The 23,441-nt window shown below is 46.2% G+C and overlaps 1 protein-coding gene across 15 annotated transcripts in view; it reads right to left on the bottom strand.

Annotated features, from left to right (window-relative positions):
* Nucleotides 1-803: 803 nt before the first annotated feature.
* The window catches only part of SEC31A (SEC31 homolog A, COPII coat complex component), a 47,342-nt gene continuing 24,704 nt past the window's right edge, over nt 804-23,441 (bottom strand). For 2 of the 15 annotated variants that reach the window (XM_067297427.1, XM_067297432.1), the window contains 13 exons: nt 23,114-23,240; nt 21,662-21,807; nt 19,650-19,823; nt 18,803-18,976; nt 15,994-16,086; nt 15,184-15,313; nt 13,785-14,141; nt 10,262-10,309; nt 8,411-8,469; nt 5,939-6,211; nt 5,099-5,218; nt 2,310-2,381; nt 804-1,400 (listed from right to left, as the gene is read on the bottom strand). In XM_067297427.1, coding sequence (XP_067153528.1) covers nt 1,221-1,400; nt 2,310-2,381; nt 5,099-5,218; nt 5,939-6,211; nt 8,411-8,469; nt 10,262-10,309; nt 13,785-14,141; nt 15,184-15,313; nt 15,994-16,086; nt 18,803-18,976; nt 19,650-19,823; nt 21,662-21,807; nt 23,114-23,240 — 1,953 coding nt within the window. In that variant the 3' untranslated portion in view covers nt 804-1,220. The remainder of the gene's footprint in view (nt 1,401-2,309; nt 2,382-5,098; nt 5,219-5,938; nt 6,212-8,410; nt 8,470-10,261; nt 10,310-13,784; nt 14,142-15,183; nt 15,314-15,993; nt 16,087-18,802; nt 18,977-19,649; nt 19,824-21,661; nt 21,808-23,113; nt 23,241-23,441) is intronic. The other 13 variants (XM_067297435.1, XM_067297438.1, XM_067297437.1 and 10 more) reach the window with 11 other exon arrangements.

The following is a 23,441-nucleotide window of genomic DNA, read 5'->3' as shown; positions in this document are numbered from 1 at the left end:
TGGTAGTTCCTAAGCCCATAACCATGCACACATACCACAGTGCATCCCCCACCTACCACTGCTGTCCTCAACATCTCCCCAGTTCTTCCTCTAAGACTCAGCCAGGCTCTCACTGAAAATGTGCATCACCCACACAGCCTTTGAGAGTGTCACAACCCCATTCCACTTCCTGTCCAAGACCACTCCTGAAAACACTCCATGATACATTTGCAACATCAAATCCTGAAGTCCCATACTACCCTTTCTCCCAACCCATGCAAAAAGCATGCTTGCAGCTTCACAGCACAGCATGCACTCGCAGGGTAAACGGTGCAGCAGAGCAGGGATATCTAAATTCAGGGGACTGCAAGACAATTTGCACCTTGTTTACACACTGGATACCTACCCTCTCTGTATGGGTAACTTAAACCACTGAGTTATTTCTGCTCTTAGCTTTTAAAAAAAATGCATGCAAATGCGTTCAAAATCCTTGCTAAGCTTTCCCTTGAAACCTAAGTATCTCAATGCAAACATTAAACAGCTGTTTGTGGCAGGCAATGCTTCAGCAGCTCAATCAATGCTGAGAAAATATATCCTTACCTTTAGGATGCAACAGAAAGCCGCCCCACTGTGATCCAGGCTCAAAATCTCTTAAGTTCTACTTCATGAAGACACATGTTAATAAATTAACATTTATTGAAAATATCACATTAGCCTTTATTTTGCTCATCTGCCTCAGTGCAAAATTAAGCTATTTAACATGTGAATTATAATAAGAGAACTGCAAGTAGCTTCATAAAATGAAAGACCAAATACACTCATAATAGGATCAGACTCTTTAATCTGGTGGATATGGAAGGGTGGGGTAGGAAGAAGAATTTGTTTTAGGGTCTGATACGCATCCTATCTTGTTCTTTTAACGCATATATTTATTAAAAGCCACTGTTTAGCAGTATAACATGCATCTAAAAATTGACAATATGGGGCATCATCCATTAAATATACTATCTGTAGACAAGAATCATTAGGGATGAGAAAGATTAAAATGAAAAGAAAAGCACCAGGGCTCCGAGGCCCTTCTAGAATGATGTATTCTGCAGGGAGAGTGTAATGCCATTCGTCAGCGCTCTACTGCGACATGCTGTAAGGACTAGTATTTGGTCCATTTCTTGCATGTTTGCTGTAGATATGCACTTCTTTGGAAAAGCAACCGTCACAGGCTTTGCAAATGCAGGGTTACTTCAGACACCCAATTTATTTGCCTGGGTGAGGACAACTTTCAGAACAGGCATAAAAGCAGAGGTCTCGCTGAAGTTGCTGGTGCTGACTATGTGAGTGTGGATGTTCAGTCCTTCCATGTAGTTGCGGGTCTCAATGCTCTTCACAATGTTGTGCAAACCACTAATGATGGTTGGAGAGAGCTGCAGGGAAGCCAGGCAAGACAGGTCAACAGAAAGAAACACAGCTGGTACACTAATATTAGAAAAATAAATTCCCTGAGTGAAACCTCTGGCCCTCAGAAAGGTGCAGGACTTCGGTCTTTTAAATGACAGTGATCTTCTGGGAAGTCTAGCCGCTGACTTCAACCAGAAGTTAACTCCCTCTGCAGTACTGCAAACCATTGTTAGCCTTCACTGCCAGCCTGCTGCTGCAATTTCCTGAGCTGGGAGGCCTGCTGTGACCAACTCTGCTGCATGAAAAACATGCAGAGTTAGTACGTCTTTGGGATAGGATTCAAGTTAATCCTTCAGGAAATATGTCCTTACAATGACTAGTCCTCTAGTGAAGTCCTTAGAGATCCAAGTCCAATCCTTTATTCTGCCACAGATCTCCTGGAAGGCTTTGGAAAAATCTTCCAAATACTTACATGTCTGACTTCCAGTGAAGTCAGTGAGCCTCAGATGTCTACACCTTCTGAGATGTTTTGAGTGTAGGCTTTTTGCATGCCTAACGCTCTTGGCTGGAAGCGTGGAAGCCTGCACTGTCTGCTCATTCTGCCATCAACTGGGGACAGGGATCCTCCTGATGCATTCACCTAGTGCCTAAAGCAAGGAGCTCTCGTGTCCGCCTCAGCACGGTCCCTGCACACTGCTATAAAATCAGTGACATGACACCACAGTGCTGAAGTCTGCAGAGGTGCTCGAGGCCAAGCATTCTACCTAGCCATTACTGGGAAATGCATGGAAACATACAACAAAAACATCTGAGGCATGCTGCTCAGAAGGAACAAATACCTTTTACCTATCAGAGAGGGGTCCAAAGCACTGATGGATTTCTTGGCCATAATTTGCATTATCTTATGGGAAAAAAAATGTAAAATCAAAACTTACTGTCTGTTCCCTAAGTTTGTCATATAGAAACTCCAGACGTTTATTTGCATCATCCAGTTTCCTCTTGGTTTGCTGCAAGAGAGGAATACATTAAAATCAGAATAGTGTTCTGAATTTCACTGTTTTTTGTGATAAATGATTTAGCTGCAAGACCACCTGTGCAACACAATTCCTTCATCAGCATCATTTTCCTAACACATCATTTGAATATGTCTGTACTCTTCACTCCTGATTTTGCTAGGAAAGATAAGATGACATCTCTAGCTACCTACAGAGTTGTAAAACTTCAGAGGTATATCCCAAAAGCTACTAGTCATTTGCAAAACTCAGTGGCGTATCTGATATGGTCAATGTGACAGAAGAAGGAAATTTGCTTCTGTGTTTAACTGGAAAGCACTGTTTTTGTTGGGATAGAAGATATTACTGGAATCAAGTATCCAGCAATGCCACTCAGAATTTAAGGCCACATGCAGTCACTGAAGAATGAAGACATAAAACTCAGTCATTTAGAGCAAATTTTAATTATATTTTTTCATCCACTTGTTCTTACAAACAGCTACAGAAATAGGTGGTGTTACTCCAGAATAATCAGAAGAAAAAAACAGTATTCAATCATCCAGGGTACAGTTACGGGAACAAAAACAACAAGGTCAACAGCATTAAAAATGGCATCAGTACGTATGGGTATTGGAACTTCCTCTTAAATCAGTATGCACATCAATCCATCTTTACTTATGTAGTGCAACTTCCTCTGGCTACTGGAGAAGTTTCCCTGGATTAAATCATGGCAGAGAGACAGAAAGTGAAAAAGCCTAAGGGAATGCTCCTGCTCAGGTGTGAAGACAGACTGGTGGCTCCCCACTGTGCCAGAAATTAGGGAAGGCTGTTCATATGGGAAAGGGCATAGAGGAGAATACAGCACATGGATCTTTCAGACCATGTGTGGAAGTCCCTTGAGTGATATTAATGTTGTCAACGGACTGAGGCAAGTAAGGAAAAAGTATCCCAGGAAGAGCAGATAAGATACAGCCTTTTGGACTAACTCTCAGATACATGACTTTGGGACAATCGTTTCAAAACTTGTGACAGGATGTGCACACTAACTTCATTTTACAGATGGGTAAACTGAAGAGAAATAAATGTGTTCACTAAACAGCAAGAAACCTCCTCAAGCAAAGGAAATTAGGTGGAAGAAGTGCAAGGAGTTTGTTGTCCTGACCCTCTGCTTCCTGCTCTAGTCCCTAGGCAGTAACACCTTTCATGTTGCCATTTTCCCCTTTGGTATATAATAACCTAGGGGTGCCTGCATATGTGCTGACAATAACTGACACATACAGTCAGGGCAGCACTTCTCATTACTGTGTGCCTGGAATGCTTGCCCAGCCTAAGAAAACCAGGGAGCGTTAACAACAAGTAAGGAAACAAATAGTGCTGGCACAGCAGAAAAGCAATCCTTAGGTGCAGATAGTGCAAACTGAATGCTTTTGTCTTCATTGTGTCCTGGGTATCTGGGAGGAGGGGGGAAATACACTCACAGGAAGATTTCTATCCTCTGTGCCTGATTTCTATCCCTCTGCTCTGCAGGGTATTTTTAAAAAAAGGCTTTTGAGCAATCAAACACTACTGAACTGTACAGGGTCTGTCCAAAAGAAGTCCACGGCCTCCAGAAGCTTCTGCAAAGGAGTGTGTGGGTGAGTAAATAAACTGTTGGGCTGACACCCAAAGGGAACAAGTGGAGCAAGTATGTGCACACCTCAAGTCAAAAGTATGGTGCCAGGTGAAATGGTACAGTAGATGTAACAAAAACGACACTGAACAGCCAGTATACTGCTGTGCTGCCACAGAGCCCTCTGACAGCTCAGCTCCTGGTAGCAATAACAGGAGCACGAAGTCTGTGCTGCTGACCAAGCACATTTAGTGCAGTCCTCTGCACACCACCAGCCTGTCTTTCATCATCAGCCTTTCAGCATGCATGAGCCGAGCAGTCAGCATTTGCACTTTAGGGCAGTGTGTTATTTACTGACCACTGGAAAAAACAAGAAGCTTTGAGATTGATGGCTCATTTACAAAAAACTGTCTGTCATAGGAAATATTTATCCTATCCAGCTCTAGTGGTTGTGTTACAGCTCACAGCCTTTTCGCTTCGCTGCTACCCATTGTTTCCTTTTGAAATAGTTTGTTATCAGAAGTGACACGTCACCAATCAAAACCTGAAACATGTACTCACATATGTGAGCCTCAGCTCAGACATGGCATAACACCAGCTGCTTCCTGCCCCAAATCATGAGCAGCAGTTAAGCACACCAACAAGATGTCCTCTCTGACCAGCAGGGTGTAGGGCATACCTCATCAGTGCCCACCTGGCAGGAGGAAGAGGAGCCCTTTTTCCTCTAACCACCACAGGGTCAAAACCTCAACCCTAACCAATTCCAACCCTCATTAGGAGAGGGCAGCAGAGAGCTGCACAAGAGGGGGTTGTGGTGGGGTGACACAACCAATCCCTTTGCGCCCAGAAGCAGCATCATCTTGCTCTCCCCATGAGGAGGACAGTAATGACCCACAGTCAACATCCTCAGGCAGCTGGGCTGTCGGCAGGGCTATGCTTAGACTCAAAATGACCACGTCCTAAGTGCGTGTAGCTTTGCTATGCATTGCTTGTGGCTGCTCGAAGTAGCCCCTAGATGGAAAAAGTATCTCAAACAGGAGAGGCTGTGATAGCTAGCTGAGCAGCAGAAACCAGCACATTCATCTGAACACAGGCCTACTCCAGGAATGCTGCAGAGACCTACCGGATCTGAGGCAGACAGCAGGCACCTCTGGATAAGAGCTTCAAACGTGGTCTTCAGAATAAGGTGCTCCTCAGGGATGGGCTTCTTGGTAATCTTCTCTGTTGGCAGTGCCTGGACATGCTGAAAAACAGAACAGATGAGGCTTTTCCAGGTCATTCTGTGACCCCATGTAGTTTTAAACTAAATCGAGCTATTAGCCATCTTGGCACAATTCCCCCCTCTTCCCTGCGGGTGTGTGGAGGTGACATTATCAGCACCTGCCATCTATCCCTCTGGAGAGCTGCACAGTAGTGGGAGGAAGCACCTTCTTGGTCCACACTGATGATTGTATTAACAGTCAAGGGTTACTTAGCATCTAGGTGAAGATTACTGTAGCAAAGTGCCAGCATGGTGCAAAGCTAGTGGTTAAAGACTGAGCAGTGCACTTTTGAGGTACAGGATGCTACTCAAAGCAGCCAACAGCACTACAAGCTGTCCTGCATGGAATGCAAAAGGGACCTTCTGCTGTCTGTACCAGATACAGACAAAGCAGACTCACCGAATCGCCTTTTTAACCTGCTCTGCTAAACTCTGCTGAGCTGCGGCTGCGCTCTCCCACCTCCATGGGAGCATGGCCTGTTGAACACAGTCGGAACAGACTCCTCACTAAGCAAGGACAATCAAATCCAGCTGGCTTGTACTTACTGCATCTGTTATTAACACCATGTCACTTGCTGGTGTGGACAAGGCCTCAAACAAGTAGAAGAGGTTCTTCTGTTCCATGTCTGGCCAACAGGATCCCAACCCACAAGGCTCCACTGATGTACAAAACGAAACCATGTAGCACTAGGGTTATGTTACCTGGATGGCATTGCCGATTGGGGCTCCAGGGGCCCCCTCTGTGCTGGTTTTGGAGACAGCAGGAGGCACAATGCATGGCCCCAGGGACTGGGGAGCAGGCTGGTACGGGCTCTGCAGCACGGGCTGCCCCGCAGGGAGGTGTGGAGGCTGGAAGCTGGGTGCACCCACGGGTGGTGCTGGAGCCGGAGGCTGCTGCATCTGAGATTGCGGATCTGCCAGCGGGTTCATGATGGGGGAAGTGATGGGAACTGGGGGCATGAAGTTATCAGGGACCTGTGGAAAAACAAACTGTGTGTTTATCCTACCATCACAGCCGCACCACAACTCCCAGCAGAGCACAACTCTTAGCTCCCAAGGACCAGTCTGTCTTCCCAACCCACAGCACTTGAGAGTTCAGCCAGGCACAGAGCCGAGCCCCCAGGCTCTACAAAGAGAAGCGGGCAATACAGGATTTTACTTTGTTGACAAGAACCTGTTCCTCTGGGAGCAGCTGCATGGGAAGAAGCACCTTGGGGCAATCGTGTCCTCCAGCATTCCCAAGCCTTGTGCTCTGCCTGTCCTCCTATCCGCACAGGGCAGGAGTCTGCTTAGCCTGCCCTAGTCACAGGAGCCGAGCATAGCCACTGAAGATCAGAGCAACTCACTCAGCTAAGGGCACAGAACAAAGGTTCGACAGACCAGTACTAATGGAACAACAGTTTGCACTAAAGTTAACTAACCTACACCTAAAGCAATTCTTATTATTGGTCATTATATTTAGATTTTAAAGTCTTATTTTCAAGGCTCCCTTTTTTTTTTTTTTTGGTAGTCTTGTCAATGTAGTACACAGATCACAGCTAGCAACATGTACCAATAAAGCTTTTGAAAGGCTTTCAAGCTTCTGGCAAACAGGTTTGCACTAAGACAGATTATGAGTACATTTCAGATTCATCCCTAAGCATCTGCCAGTCTTTACACATGAGCATTTCAGATGCAGAAAATGTTTTGTAAAGAGAAGAGATGACTAAATAAGATGCTGGTCTGTTGCAAGTCATACAGGAATCCAAACAAAAGTAAGAAGTCCCATGAGAATGTGCACATTTCTCTGGGTGTGCATGGAAAGAAACGAGATTACGAGACACTGAAAGCTACCCTGAATCAGTGATGCCAGAATTAAAACAGTGGTTTGGACAGCAAGAACAATACTCCCATTACACCATCAACAACAGTTATAAAAGCAATGAATCACAGCAGTAAATTTCTGTGTGGTGAATAATAAGTTCTTAGTTAGGAGGAAAACAGTTGGAAGTTGTGCGTTGGCTTGAAGTGCAAGAGTCTTCTATATTACAATAGCAGATGTTGCAAGTCATTTCATAATAGCCTAAACCCACCCCTCATACAGTGGACCTAAGGGAAACATGCCAACATTTCTGTGGGGGGTTGTTAAATACTCAGCAGAGCCACAGGACAAACAGCGTGACTCCTCATTTAGAGAGGAACCTACCCTCAACACTTCGCTACAGCAGAAGTTGCAGCTGAGACAAACATACAGCAGTAGCAGACACTGTTTCCAGAAGGATTTTTATCAAGTTCTCAGGTCAGTTATTCTCACTGACAATGTTCCCCCTCCTACCCAAGAGCCTTGACATCTCTGAAAGGTGGCTTGCTGACAGCTGTGGGACAAATGTCCAAGCACTGAGGCAGACAGGAGCATGCAAAACTTCCTCTTGCCATCCTCCAAAAGCTTCTTCATCTTGAACCCCAGAGACCAAACCCCAAAGGTAGAGACTTTTGCCTCCACCTTCACCCACCTTGCTGCTCCAACGCCCTTGCCCTCCCCACCATGAAAACGCTGCATAGCCCTGACTGACCTTTGCTTCCCAAATGCACTAGGCTCAGAGAGCAGCAGGTGACACCGCTGCGGAAATATTCTAAACTAAAGCAGCACAGGGGACAAAAAGGCTCACTCTGCTCTGTGCCAAACATCCCCAACTATTACATCCTGCTGCAATCTGAATCCTTTTTACTAAACTACATTGTCTCTATCATGAAAATTGTCTTACTCTCACCAGATCTCCCAGGGTCAGACCCTTAATCAGGATAAATTGCTTTCAGCTCCAGCAAAGTCAGTAAGCTGTAGCAATTTGCACAGCCTCGTCATTTTGCTTAAGTATCATCTCCTGCAAAACTCATCTGCTTTACTGCAGATAAAAATAGTCCAAGGTATTTTCTTCCCTCAAACCAGGATCAATGTCGTTATTAACAACAACTTAACCAAAAAGCCACTGTCTCTTTAGAGACTTAAATATTTTGAGGGAGATGATGCAGATTGGAAAGGCACGAAGGCCATTTCTGTTCACGAAGTACAGATTTTGTTTGCTGCTAACCCTTCTTGTTTCTTCTCCTGTCAACAAATTTCTCAGGAGCAAGCTAAGTTACTGCTTTTCAAATGGACAACGCTCAATTGCATTGAGCCGGAGTTTCCCAGAGTACCTTCTTCTTCTTGGCAGTTCTGTTCAGAGCAGGAGGGTCATTCCAGCCGTTCTGAGGCCCTGGGACAAAAAGGGAAAAAAAGAGACTGTAAATATCTCGGAGGAGGGGAACGAGGCCTCTTTGCTGCGCTGCCCCTTCAGAGCTCAGCCAGGACTGCTCTGCGCCCCAGCTGTATCATCGGAGGTTTCGCGCTGCTGGGCAAAGCCTGCCCCTGCAGGTCTGCCCTTCACTGAAGAACAGTCCAGCCCCTGAGCTAGCCAGGGCCTCCTGAAGCCCTGGCAGTTAAATCCTCCGTGCTGTCTCTTCCTCTTCCTTACACGCCATACACCCTACTGGCATCTACTAAAGTAACGTTCCTAGGAGCAAGTGTGAAGAACCAATTTAGTAACCTCTTCTCCTGCAGGAGAAGAATTTTCAACAGGCTAACCCTGTGAAAAGGCAGGCAGTTGCCTACCATGGCCAAAATACAGCTCTGTTAAACAGGCAGCGTGTATTAATATAGCTTCACAGTTACTGGTGAAGGTTTCTCCCCACCCTTACGTTAGAACAAATCAGAGCTGTTTTCTGAACGTTTTTTGCATGATCACTGTAACGTTATCATAAAAATTGATCAGCAACAGAGACCTCAGAAACCGTGGGGAACACCGCTAAGTTGCACACGTTTCCTGAGTGCTGCTGCTGTGATTGTACACTGCGATAGCTTTTTCCATTAAAATACACTGTGTTCCCAGCAACACCACGAATATCGAAAGAGGAGGCATAAAAGGCAACAGGAGACTTGAACATTTCCAGTCAGATTCACCCAGCCACCCTAGAGACACAAAGGAGCCATAAACCAGGTTTCCCTGGCCAACTGCATCAAATTTATGAGGGCTTTGTGTCCTGAGAGCAGAGCAGAGCTGCTGGGGCAAGCTGGTACAATCTAGCTCTTTGCATCAAGGCCAATTCATTTGAAACAAGAAGAAGAAAGGAGGATGTCTGTGCAGAATCACTTCCAGTCAGTCTGTTTTTTTTTTTCTTGTAAGAAGCCTTAAGCTCTTCAAAGAAAGTGCACGCTGTACATCTGCAAGATTTGTACCCCAAAGCTCAGGTTAGTGCATTAGAAATGGTTCCCATCTTGTCACGGAGCACATGTAATTGGGATCACAGCATTTTTATCTCGGCATTACTGCAGCCTCACCGAGTAATCAGGATTTATTGCACAAAGCCACGGAAAGCCAACAAAACCAAATCCCCGCTCAATGGACTTTTTTACCACAGTGTTTTTCACTTAGCAGATGATAAATTCACTTTACATAGCAAACTGCAACATCACTGCAGAATTAGCTTGTCTTGAAATTGCATTTGTTCCTGAGCCTTTTTTAAATGAGTTCCATATCCAGAATATGTTGAAGGGGTCAATGAAAAACAAATTAAAACCCCTTTCACATCTGATTTTTCATTAACCAAAGGCAGTGCCACCTCCTGACAGCCATTTGTTTCAGGAGCTCTGCCCTCCCTATCCAGAACATCCCTTCCCAGAATATTTCCAATATAGGAAGTCTAATTTCTGCAGTGCTGATAATGAAAATACATTATGAAAACCTCCTGGACTGTCACTGCTATTAATTTCTTGGAATAATTTGCTTTGAGGAAGAAAAAAAAAAAAGGGCAAAACAACATTCATTTCTGTGGTTAAAAACTCCAAGTATGTTGTTATTGGTTTTAATTAAGGCATCAAAAATTGATTTGATTAAAATGTAATTGGCAAACAGCATTGCATTTCATGTTCTCTGAAGAACGTATGCATTACTGATGTCTGTTGAATTAATTTCATGTAGTGGCTGTAATGATTTTCACATTATGTGGTACCTAGTTCACCTGGCAAGGGAGAGGCCTGGTCTTGAGTTGGCAGGTTTTCTGCAGATAAAAACGCAAAGAGAGCTAAAAAACAGTTTCTGTTTAAAAACTAAAACAACCTGTCTGTCATTTTTAATTAGCAGTTTAGTTTCAATATGCAAGAGAAGTCAGGAGAAAAAAAATGCTTCACCTAACTACAATGCCGATCTAGAGAAAAAACAATTGTTCAACCCATCCTGTGGAATGGCTTTTGTCTGCTTTCCCTGAAAACAAGCCTGGATCTCTTCCCATGTAGTAAATCAGTGTTTCTAGTTGTTTCTAACAAATGTTGCAGAATCCTGGCCCACTTGTCTGTTCTGAATTCTCACTTTCTATTCTTACCAGCCAGTGGAACTGACAGACCATTACTCAGTCTCCTCACTGTCATTTTACCTTTCTAGAAAGCTTTTAAGGAGATGCTTAAACTACTTGACTTCAAGGGGACGTCAGGTTTTTCCCTGAGTCAAGGCTTTCTCTCGTCTGCACCCAGCATGGCAAAAATGTCATGTTCACAGAGGAGCTTTACACCTGCGTGAAAAGACAAATTGCCTGCTCAAACTGAGATGCAAATCCAAAAGGCAAAACACAACAACACTCTGCCATTTTGAAGAGGAGAAACAGCAGGATGAGACAACTACTGTGGAATACTCGGGTCCCTGGGGTGATTTTAATGCATTTATAGTTCTAGTACAAACACTTCACTAAACTCAGATCTGTGCTATTACTATTTCAAACAAGATGCAATACTCTGGAAATTAAAACTGTCTTCAAAGCAGGTTCAAAGATCTTCTGTTGCCAAAGTGAGAAAGGTTGAAAATGAAATTAAATGTGGGCTTAGTTACTGATGGAAGCTCCAAGCAGTGCTTAACATACTCATTTTTACATACATTTGCAAAAGAAACCAGGGCAGATAAGAGAAAATCAGTTCTGTAAGTAAGTACAGCTTTAACTGCATGCTAGTTCAACGGCCAGATGCTTTCCAAGACTTCAAATTGCCAATTCCCCCCCCCATCTTAATGAATCACATTTGCAAAGTGAACATAATGTTCCCAAATCAGATCTTCATAACACACAAGAGCACAGCAATTCAAAGCCAAGATGGGCATAACTATATGCTCTGCACCAAAACATTGAGAGTTACAGGTAAGATCTACTTGTGGCTATAGATTTTTGTTAGCTCTCTATAATCATATACAAAGGCATCTTTAAGTGACACAGTGCCCCTGAAAAATTCGTTGATGGTTAATTATATACTGTGTACTTTCAGTATTTAAGAGCAAGCTTTTCCTCTTCTTGTTTATATGATCTTTCAAAGGAGTAACCTAAAAATCTGAACAGGACAGAGTGTGCTCTTAGCTCTATCTGTCTAAACACTTCTCTCAGCTGCAGGTAGACAGCTGCGTTTCAGCAGCCTGACCCCATGGATCACACCTAGCCACGGACCTCATGGTGCACTGAAGCCCACCCCTTTGTTTAAGGCCAAGGCTGGTATTCGCCAGGAATCAGACTTTTTTTTTTAATGCCGAGTTTTGGTTCCTGAAAGCCTGATGCTTTGTACTGGCTGGCCGCTCATCACAGCTGCTGGGCAAAATGCAAACAGTACCAGTAATTCTCAGAAAACTTGATAAAAAGCACAGTACAGACAACTTTTAAGTTTGAAATGAAATCTGGCAAGGCAACGCTGATGACTGATTCAATTTTTCTTCTACTAATATGACCTAGGAAAGATATGTCAGACCACAGTCAATGCGGACTACGCAATGGTTTTAGAAATAGACCAGTATTGTCATTAACGTCCTCAATTTCTGTTGTCCAAAACAGAGTGCCCTACCACTCAGAGAGCCATATGGACTATATCACTTCACTGTTAATGCAAGAAACTTAAGTGACAAGTCTCTGAAGTGCCTGCCAGTGACGCAAACACAGTAGTAAAATGGATAAGAAAGAATAATTTTCTTGTTCCTTGCATTTATTTGAAGGCACAGAAGCAATGCTGTCTGCATTGTAATGTGCTGCTCCACGTCCCAGGCTTAGGAAACTTTCCAACAACTCTTCTTCTACGCATTTTAATAATCCCTCTGACAGAGATATAAGTTACACTTGCCCTATCACGTGGAGTCAGGAGAAGTCCCACTATTGTATCTCAAAGGGGAGGAGAGAAGACACCAAGTCTGGCTGCAGAACAGAGCGAAACATCAACTACCTCAAAAAAGGCTGCTGCTTACTTGGCAGCCATGGCTGCCACACCGCACTGATCTTCTTTTGGACAGAGCCCAGGACTGCTTCTCTCTTAAACATGCACACGTGTGCCAACACTGTCACGAGCAGCATAGGTTCCCAGCCTCACAGACAGCAGGAGCATCTCCTTGCAGAACCTCTGTGACCAGGACGAAGGTAACGAGCCTTTTCTGCACTGCCTCACCTCAGCAGACTTTTAAGAGAAGAGGGAGTCACAGTGGGGTCCTTAAGGCCTGGCAGCAGAGACACTGTTCCTGAAATACCCCTCAAATCCTGGCTAATATTCCCTCTGCTCCCTACTGCCAGATGTGATCCTTGGCTCTCCAGCTGAACCACCTGGCTATAAAATACATGTTTAAAACAGGACCGCTCATAATTCCTCCACAGCATGACATATTCAAGGCTACTGTTTCAAACTCAGCTGAGAATCAAACGCTGCTAATGAAGACTCAGGTCTGTTATCATGAGCAAGGTCACCAGACCACAGCAAACAGTTACATTCAAGAACTCCTACGTGTCCCAGGGAGCCATTCTTCCTCACCTCGGCAGCGTGCTCTTACAATGCATGCTCAAACATGCTCTTATGGGCTAGCGACATACACATGCTTTAGATTAACAACTCAGAAAGAGGCCATATAAAAGCATTTCTAAATCACTTCTGATCATCTTTTAAGGCATTCACAGCTACAGTAAATCCCATCACATTAATGGTTAGGAAAAAAATAATGAAAATGAGGTGATTCCACAGAAAATGCTTTTTGAATTAGATATACAGCAAATCCTGGGCTTGACCTGCCTCTTACAAACAGGAGATACACTGAGGAATTACACTTACAAAATTGTTCTGCAAGAGAACCCAGGATTTTGCGCTCCAGCCACACAGCAGTTTGGTGCTGGCCTCACAACATTAAAACTGTGCCACCATCCATCATCAGTAGATGATAATCTCACAACGACATGGTGCTGTAGCACTGTGTCTTAGGCAAGACAGACAAAGGCTCTGTGTCCATGGCAAGGTCTGACTGAGAGAAAAACGACTGCCCACACTGCTGAGGAAGCATTCACTGCAGTGACATAGCTGTATTACTGCCAGATGCAGAGGAAAAATGACGTGTTTTAGAAATGCTGTGAATTCATCTCAAAGCACAGGCAAACTTATTGTGGAGCATTCACAAGGAAAACACGCACACATAACCCTGAGTGAGCAAGCAAAATGTTCTCCCTTCCCTGCTTGCCCTCCCCCCGTTCAAGCGCAGACCTGTTCTCTGGGATGCAGGAAGATCACTGGTTGCAGGCAGAGTACCTGTTGGTCCAGTAGGTAATGCATAAGCCACAGAAGTTGCTGGAGGTCCTGGCCTGCCATGCTGAAAGGATGCACCAGAAGGAGGCAGAGGGAAGGAAGAGGCAGGATTCAAGCTGGTTGGAGAGGGCTGAGGTTGCCCAGGGTACAGCGGGGAGGGCATGGTGTGGGAAGGGGCAGATGGTAAGTACAGATGGGTAGGGTTAGGGGCAGGGTTAGGGTAAGAGGCTGAAGCAGGGGCAGTGATAGGCTGCTGAGGCTGATAGACAGCTGGTCCCCCTGTTCCAAAAGAGTACTGCTGTGTGGCCTGATACGCTACAAAGGGGGAGAAAAGAAGAGATTCAGTCAGTAACTTCATAACAGAGGGGGCAGGTTTCATCTCTCTCTCTGCTTCCTTCATCATCTGACCCTCCTTTCTTCCCGTACCTTCCCCCTCCAGCTGGTTACCCCGGTTATCCAAGTCCCACTCCTACATGACCACTTCTACTTGGAGGACTGCTCAAAACCTCAACTGCAGGAGCAGGGAGCCAGAGAAACGACTGCCTTGGCCACAAGGACTTCCTTCTCTCCCTGGACTCGCTGCCTGGAGCTGCCACTTGAGGCGGTGTTGGAGGGGCAGGGCACCGCTGCTCTGGGTGTTTTCTGCAACACTGTAATCCTCACAGTGCCGCATCCAGGAGGAAAAACGCCTGTCCCAGATTTGCACAAGGAGAAACTCCACACCAGGGAAGTGAACGGCAGTCTCTGGAAGCCAGTGCAAGCTCACAGCCTCTCATGTCAGGCCCTGAGGCTTAACTTCACTAACCCTTCTCTGACCCATCTGTGTCCTTGAACCATTTTCTTCTAACTTCCACCTGTACTTCCAGACTCCTGCTCTGAGTATGCTACTGCACTGTCCCCTTCCTAGCTCATCTCTACCACTGCCCTTATCCCCCATTTCCTCCTCAACCCCTCTCCTTTCTCGACAGGCTCCCAGTGAGAATTGTTTAGGCCCAGACATGCAAGTGAGCTGGGTCCCTGCTCGCCAGCTCTGTGCCATTGCTCCAAGACTCACTTGGGGGTTTGACCCCTACACAGCTTTAGGAAGGGCCAGCTGGAAAGCGAGTCTCAAATTTGTTGGCAGACACCTTCTCAGCAGTGAAGGCAGTTTCTGACAGACGGTACCTGACATCTGGTCCCCACCAAGAAGCAAAACCCTCAGAAGCAGTATGAGGAGTCTTCTTGCCCAAGAAACAGAACTGGTTTGATTTAAGTCCTCCCAACCCCAAGGAAGGGACTGGCTTTCCCCAGGAAACGGGGCCTTCTTGCCCAGCTGGCCCACCTGTGCGGGAGGGACAGGGGAGCTGCTGCTACTTACTCTGTGGGTACGGTGGTCGGGCCCCCGCTTGCGAGTACATGTTATAACTGGAAGATGTGGCTTGCTGAGGTGGCATGTTGGGGTTAACAGCACCTGGCATGATAAACCCTGGAGGAGGTGGGTTGTCTCCCTGCAAAACAAGATTGCAGTAAAAAGGGAGGGGGAGAGAGAGGATTTAGCTGGCAATGGTAACGCAGTGGGGAAGCAGAACTGTAGTGAAATGACCAGCTCCCGTTTAAAGGCCTTAAACCCCATTCCCTTTAAGAGCCATCCACACAGGAATAAATAGCTCCAACCATCCCACTGCCTTTGGATACCCAACATTTTGCCCTGCGTAACAGGGAAGCACAGTCGGAGGTGTTAAGTGTGATTTCAGTAGCAAAGGATCACGCAACTTCCTGCCCCAGGAAGAGGTTCTTGTGTAGCACTATCTGTTACTCAGTGAGTCAGAGATGGCCCTGCCAGCCACAGCTTTCAGCTTAGTGACTCAAACATAAATTCTGATACTTCTGACTTCCGTGGGAAAGAGGAAAGGAACAACTAGTATCATCACACTTCAAATATTCTAGTGCGGGGCAATAACTGTGGAGCTGGGGGGCTCCGGTCACACAAGCTCCCACATGAGGCTTCTCAGAGCCACTCATCTGGGCAGCAGTGACACATGCAGCATAGGACGCAGAGGGAGCAAAACCTGAGCAGACTTGGAACCTGTTCCTTCCGCCTAGCTGCAGACTGCATAAAGCACAGACTGCACCGGGTACAGATCAGAGTGAAGCAGGGTCTCACAGAGAGGAATAATGAAGGTTATACCTGTGTGTCAGAGGGACAGCCTGCAGGAGGATGGCTGGGAAGGGCAGTAGGAGTTTTGTTACTCCAGGTAGTGACAGTAGGGGCAATTCTAACCTGAATTGAACAAAGAAATACCAATCATGGAAAACAAAACAATAAAAAAGTCTAAAGGGTATCACAAAGTGCGATGCAAAGAGGTGAATGCAAAAAAGTTTGCATGCTGGGACTTCTAACAGCCATAAAATCAAACTGATGTAGAAAAAGTGTATTAAAGACAGACTAAATCACTGTGCACTGAAACTGAAGTGACTTGCAGAGTGAAGACAAAGCATAGAGGAGGGGGTAATTACAACAGGCTGTGGAGCAAGTGCAGTGTTACACATGCCAGTAAGCCAGGGCTGCCGCAACATTGCTATTACAAAGCCCTCTGGTATCACATTTTCCTAACTACTGCAGAAGCTCCCCCCCCCCCCCCGGCTACTGTATAGCAGGCACCAAGCATCACTAACCCCCACTCATACGTTACATGTCCCGTGTTAAATTCAAACATACTGCCTCACACAAATGCAGTTTGCTTAAATTAAGCTTAAGGCCTATTAAAAAAAAAAAAGTTAAAACCTGAAAAACAGCTCTCCCCCAAGCATCTTTCTTAACGATACCCAGCAGGTCTCCACAGACCCTGTTGGGTATCAGATGCCTCCTTTGCTAAACCTGCCTTATTTGCCACCCTGAAGCCCTTCAGCTCCATACCACTGTCGCTGCCTTCCTGATGGAGAAGAAGGCAAGACCCCCCCATGCCTGCAATGCCCCTGAGCGAGGAGGAGCCGTGCCAGGCAATGGGATGCGCACCCTGGGCCAGTCGGTGGTGAGCAGCAACATGAAAAAGAGCCTGACACCTCCATCTTGGCAGAGTGAAAGCCACAACCCTGAGGTCCTGGCTGGTTCCGCTGACTTCAGCGCACCTACTTCTAACACTGCACAGTGCCAGGCTAATGTTGTAATGAACAGCTGCTGTCAATGTCTGCCTAACTCTCATCACTGGAGTGATTTAAATGATTTTTCCTTCTCCTTTGATACTTGTTCTTTTCAAACTAAAAATAGCATGCAAAAATCCACGACAAAAGGAAATTGAAGTTTAAGAACATGTTCCTATTTGGGACAGCAATTAAGCAAATGCTGCCTTGAGCTGGAACAAGCTGATATATGCACTTTAAGTGGAAATCAAACAAAACAAGGATCATATTAAGACTCAAATATGTCATTTCTTCTCTTTTCTGGTTCAACATACCACTAAGCCCTGTTCTGACACAGCCCTGTCCACTTCAAGCCCTTCCTGTAACTCCTGCTCAGCATGAGCTCCCTGGAAAGCCAAGAGCCAGAGAGGGTAACTCACTGGCAGTGTGCTCATGGGTCTGTATTACACCCAGGCTTTCTATCATGTGCAGGGCTTTCTTAAATAACTTGAGGCATTTCTAAAATGGTAGGAAAAACGTGAAATCGAGATTTAAAAAGCATTGCTAAGATCACGCCATCTAGAGGAAAGCTGTTTTTTCCACAGTCAAAGAGGAAGGACACACTGCAAATATGCAGCATCATCTCTAAATGGAATTCATTGGTTACAAGAAGGAAGGTCAGAGACACAGAAAAGGACAGCTGAGGCAATTCTTGGCAATGATACGTTTAAAATCAGATATAATGGTGTTAGCAAGGTAATGCTCCAAGAACGGGATGAAGGCTGAAGTCTACCTTGTTAACACCCTGGAGAGAAGGCAAAGGTTTCCCTGCGAGGGCATCCACAATCATCGATACAGAGAGGGAGAGAACAAACCCCACCACCACTTCTCAGCTATTCTTTTTCCCTCCTGCCCCCATTTTTCTGGCAAGTGGTGTTTGAAGGGCAGCACTGGCAGCTTGTGCCCATCTCCTCTGAGTAAGGACAATGTCCACATCACTGACATTCCTGCTTTCAAAAAATCCCAGCCCAGAGTCCCTTGTGCACAAAAAGGCCAGCCGCTCTCCAGGACTTGGCCGAGTGATTTAAGGACTTGGCCATGCTCCTTAAGTGGACGCACATCCAGGGCTGCACACCATGCCACGCTCCAGCGATGGCCAGCATCCTGCCATGTGGTCTGATGCAATGCCATCCTCGGGCTGGCAGTAAAACAAGGGCATCTGCCTGCCTCATTTCTCCTCTTCCTTCCTGCATGCCCTCCAGCTCCCTTCCTAACCCCGTACTCACCAGCTCTACCTTCCAGCACAGCTCACGCTCAGCTCTGCCCAGGCCTGCCTCACCCCTACTGTCCCACCCAACGCCCATGCTGCCAGACCCTGGCAGGTGGCTTTCGCAGTAAGCCATCCCAGCAACGACCGCAGGAACATGCCTTGAGTTTGCTACTGCTGCCACTCAAAAACTTCTGCAGCCAGCACTGGAGCAGCCCGTGTGGGAGTGTGGGGGAAAATAACCAGCCCCAGAAGAGGTTGCTGAGTGGCACAAGCGAGCCCCAAGGGCTGCAGAGGTGGGGCGAAACCAGGGACAACAAGAGCAAGCAAGAAAAATGCCACGGCTCTTTCACACTGTTGTCCCTAGCACTGAAACACCTTTTCAATGAAAAGGGGGAGAAAACTGCTCTCTGGAGCCAGGCTACTTGACAAGGTGTTTGAGAGATGTTTCCAGAGAAGGAGTAAAGAGAGGCACAAATTAATTCTGCCCACAAGGCTCTTGGTGGGTACATCACACACACACAGCTCAGATCAAGAGAAAGGAAAACCAATTGCTCTACCCATCATTTTTCCAGAAGCCAAGCACAATGCCCCTCCATAGACCACTTACCTGTTGGTAATACTGCTGGGCTGGAGCTTGGGGTCCTTGCATCTGTCCAGCCACAGAGCCAGCTCTTGCTTTGGGCATGGGCTGTCTCTCATACGGTGCCTTCAGGGCCTCCTGGCCCACCGGGAGCTCCCCTTGAGCTCTGCAAAGCCTGTCCCGTAACAGCACAATGTTTGGCTGCAAACAGGAGAGCACAGCACAGGAAGGTCAACCGTGCCGCCTGCCATCCAGCGCAAAGCACCAAGCTGCCAGCTGGCCATGCACTAGTGAGCTCTATTTCAGAAACCTGCCCAGCTGTATTTAACTGAAACAAGTTTTTTCTGCAGGAGAAACATGGCCATTTGACCTGCCTTACATGCGATTTAGAACCTAGCCCCTGCCTCCCACCTTGGGCTACACATTCCCAAGCTGGCCTGCCCATGAACGCCAGCTCACAGAGGAGGGGAAATCAAAAGAAAAACCACCAAGTATCAAGATTCATGTTTCACTGCATGCATGGGTTGTAGCAAGGACAACTGCCTCTTCAGCGGTCACCGGCTGCAGGACAAGGCTGTGAAACAAAAGTGGAGAAGAACGAGGTCGCGCAATTCTGCCAGCTCCATGAGACCAACACAGGAACACAAGCATGGTGACAAAAGGAACCAAGTGGCACGCAACAACCAGCCTGCAAAACCCAGGATTTGTAGCAAGGGTACCTCAGGAGAGGCAAACAGCCTGACCATTGCATCCTGAGGTATGTTTCAGTAGCAATTCTGCAGGTTAAATGCACTACACAGATCTCTGCTTGAAGTGAGCCTGTTAAGACAGACAAGAAGCAAACTGGAAAAAAAAAGGGGGGGGGGTCATGTACCTGGTTGGTGTTTGCAGGGAGAAATGTCAAAGCTGCAGCAATGCTGCCCTGCGCAGCCAGGAGATTGGCGTACTGGCTCATCTTCTCGGCCAAGAGGGCTCCCACAGCATTAGGGTCCACGGCCTGGGTGAGCTGCACGGCTTTGCGCAGGATCACAACTTTCTCTATTAAGTCCTGGCAGATCAGGATAAAGAATAAGGAATGAGGACAAGGAGGTGAAGCAGACACGGGCTAACCGCTGTCTGTGTGGGCTGCTCCTCGGGTCAGCGCTAGCACGATTGTCTCCAATGATGTAAAGGCCAAACCAAGCACATGGATGGTTATGGTCATGCTGATGGTTATGCTCACACGCTTTCCCAGCACGTGAGATGACAGAACAGCAACCATACACCAAAAGCGCCTAATGGCAAAGCCAGCAGTGTGCTGTGTACAGCTCAATGCCGAAAGAAGTTCATTAAAACAGGATTTCAGGGCCCTAGCAGCAATAAGCACATTCACCAAAAGAATACCCTTTCATAAAATGTTTGGTGAGAGCCAAGAGCATGGATGGCAAACATCACTCCCACCACAACACCTCTTGCTATTACAGCCTTGGGCACCTCATGTTCCTTCATAGCATTCTAGTGGGTAAAGCCTAACCACCTGAAGTAAAAAGGATCTAACACTTCCTTTAGAAGAGCTGTCTACAGTTTTCTGTAGACAATCACCAGCAATCCTCCTTATCTTGTTTTCCTTCCATGCTCCCAGAAACAGTCACTGTTAGTTGGGTCTTCTCCTAGCACTAAGTAACAGAAATACTTTCTGGTCTGTTCTCTCAAGTTGTGCTATTTTCTTACTCATTGTATTATATTGAAGGTACTGCAAATGCTAATTTTTCAATATTAACATGCAGTCCCCTCTTCTAAACCTTAAAATAAGAGATGAGTACACCACAGAAATTTCAACAATAGATCACTAATGAGGACTGTTTACTGACTGTTCACTAATACATTCGTATTTTTCCTAACAAATCAGTACCTTAAGAGAGTCAATAGAAAAATCAAGGTAACAACAGCTTCTGGGACTTCCAGCAATTCCATATCATAGTTAACAAGCAGCCTAATTATAGCTCAGATATGATTTTTCAGTTTTACTGTCTGAGGGAGGAAAGCAGCGCAATCAAAATGCAAATTCAAACTGAAGGTAAGTCTTTAAGAAAGTCACCACACTCAAGAGACGGGTAAGTAGTTTTGATTATCTGAAACTGATCTAGAGAAAGATAATAACATAAAATTCAAATTACTCCAGTTCCTTCAATTTACTGAAGATACAGACTTACAGCACTGTCAGGTAGCATTACCTTAAGCACCTTCTAAAACTGGCCCTTCAAAGGCCCTGAATAGATGGAAGAAACTAAGATGGTATTATAAAAATAAATTATTCAGCAATTGCTTCATCTTACTATCATCAACCCTCCTCTTCTCCCAAAACATTCCCTATATGCAACATACTTCACTGCTGGAAACTAAACCCCCAAGATGCAACCCCTTACATAAAACCCTCATGAGAAACTTTAGAAAGTTCTTCTCCAGAATTAGCTGTTATATTTTTTTTTTAATTTCTTCCCCTAAATGTCTAAGCCATCTATTCCAAAAGGAAAAACGTCCCAGTGTGCACCTATTGCAAAATAGGTGAACATTTCAAAGCTGCTTCTTTCCTGAAACCATCTATTTCCTGCGACTACCTATACACCTTTCACACCGAAAGCATGTAAGCACAAGCACCCAAAGAACCGAAGACGCCTGGGCTGTCAGGCTTCAGAATCCATCTTCCCATATTGTATTTGCATGTTAATTCTACTAAACCACCGATTCCAGAAGGAAAAGGCTTGCAGACTGCAATACATGCAGCTATCAGACAGCAAAGATCAGCACTAGATCACTTGATTTACAATTCAAACCCACACGTACCAGTACCATGCTAAATGGTCTCAGTGTGTTACTCCCAGTATCTTTCTGCACACAAATACCAACCTGAAGGGACAAGGGGCTGTTTCCATCCTGAGCTTTGGTCCAGCAGGCAACGAGCTTTTCCACGTTGCCAGCACAAATGTAACAGAGACAAGCTTGTGTCTGCAGAAGGCTGTCCCCCTCACTCTCCAGTCTGTTACCCAGGAGATCTAGGAGAAACACAAAGTAGATCCCCGTGAATCACCCCAGATATCCCTCTGTCACTGCCGGGGCAGGGAAGCTTACAATGCCTTTGCTCAGCACAATGAAAGAGAGACTGCCTCTGGGCTCCGCCTGTGAGGACAAAGTGTCCAGCACCGATCCTCTCACGGGAACCCAGGGCACTTCACACCATTTCATGCAGTGGGCACAAGGACTTGTCAAGCGCTTGCAAGCTTGAGACGTGTCAGAAGACAGACTCAGCTGACACAAGTAGGGTCAAGAGGCCCCTCTGCCACCCACTTCTTGCATACCCTCATTCAAGAGGGTGACCTGAGCGAGCAACTGGCCAAGGAACTGCAAGCGATGAAGCTGTGAGACCGCTCTGGGCTGATGTGCACGCTCTAGTGAGTCTGTACAGCTCCACAGACACCACGACTGGCACGTGAGGGACAGAGGGGTGTCAGGCACGCAGCTCCCTTGCAACACCCTGACTATCAGCAATAAGCTTTCACAGGGGTTCAACAACCCAGCCTGGCTGCCAGCCATCCCACATGCAGCGCAGGCGTGTTAACCGGTAACTTACTGGACTGTCAGGGCTACAGCAGGCAGCACTGCCAAAAGAAGGCTGGGTTTCCTCAGCGCGCTTCCTCAATTTCTCACCTTTTAGTGCTTGGCAGGTGTCTTAGGGCATGTTTCCGAAGCACAAGGTAGCTCTGAGCAGGGGTAGGCTGCCTGGGAGAGCTTGAGCAGCCCTGAAGGGCACAGCATGATGTGCTGCAGAGACAGGCCCCTCCAACATGCTCCCTAAACCACCCATGTCCACAGAGACAGGGTCAGCCCTGCAACTCATCTGCTCCAGCATCTGTGGCAGAGCAACAGAAGGAGGACTCCTTCCCAAGAGTCAAAATGCTCTTACGAGAGAAGAGCAAAATGCTGCTCTGCTACATTTTCACTAACATCCCATGAAGAAGTCAAACTGCTCCCTTGGCTGAGGTGACTGCCACCTCATCAACACCACTGTTACTGGTCTCAAAACAACGGAGACTGGTGGCCGTGCACAGCATGGCCAATGCTGAGACCCAGCTGCTTACAAGGCCTGCCCTGTACCCCCTAAAAAAACAGGGAATGTGCTGGGAACACAGCACCTCAGAGGTTCCTCTCCTCCTTTGCAGCAAAATTCAAAAGCTGTATTTTTGACCCAAGGAGCTATAGCAAGGAATTACAATAATTCACCTGAAGGAAAACTGCAGAAAAAGCATAGTTTTGCTAGAACTAAGTGGAATAAATGGCATCCAGTTTGTAAAGTGTCCTTACCGCAAAGGGCTGCAAACTCCTCTGGCCTGGCATAAGTCAGCACAGCAGCCAAAGCCTCTCTCCAGTTCTGCAGATCACAAGACTGCACAATCTCCTTCCAGTTCTTTGTTACAACTGCAGTGATAAGCTGGACCAGAAGGAGAGAAACCACAGTAAGATCCTGGTAGGATTTCCTTTCTTTTTGGACGAAGTATGTTTTGTATCTATTCACGAGTACTCATTGCCACAGTATCCAGGAACAGGGCAGATACCGCACAGCAACTCAAAAGCTCTAAAGCAGAATAAATTTTGCTTTAAAAAGAGTTTTGTAAAAATAAGAAAACAAACT

This window comes from Apteryx mantelli, chromosome 5 (genome assembly GCF_036417845.1).
Source record: "Apteryx mantelli isolate bAptMan1 chromosome 5, bAptMan1.hap1, whole genome shotgun sequence".
Lineage (NCBI taxonomy): Eukaryota > Metazoa > Chordata > Aves > Apterygiformes > Apterygidae > Apteryx > Apteryx mantelli.
The sequence above is the reverse complement of the archived record's forward strand: the minus strand, read 5'-3'. Positions and strand labels throughout refer to the sequence as shown.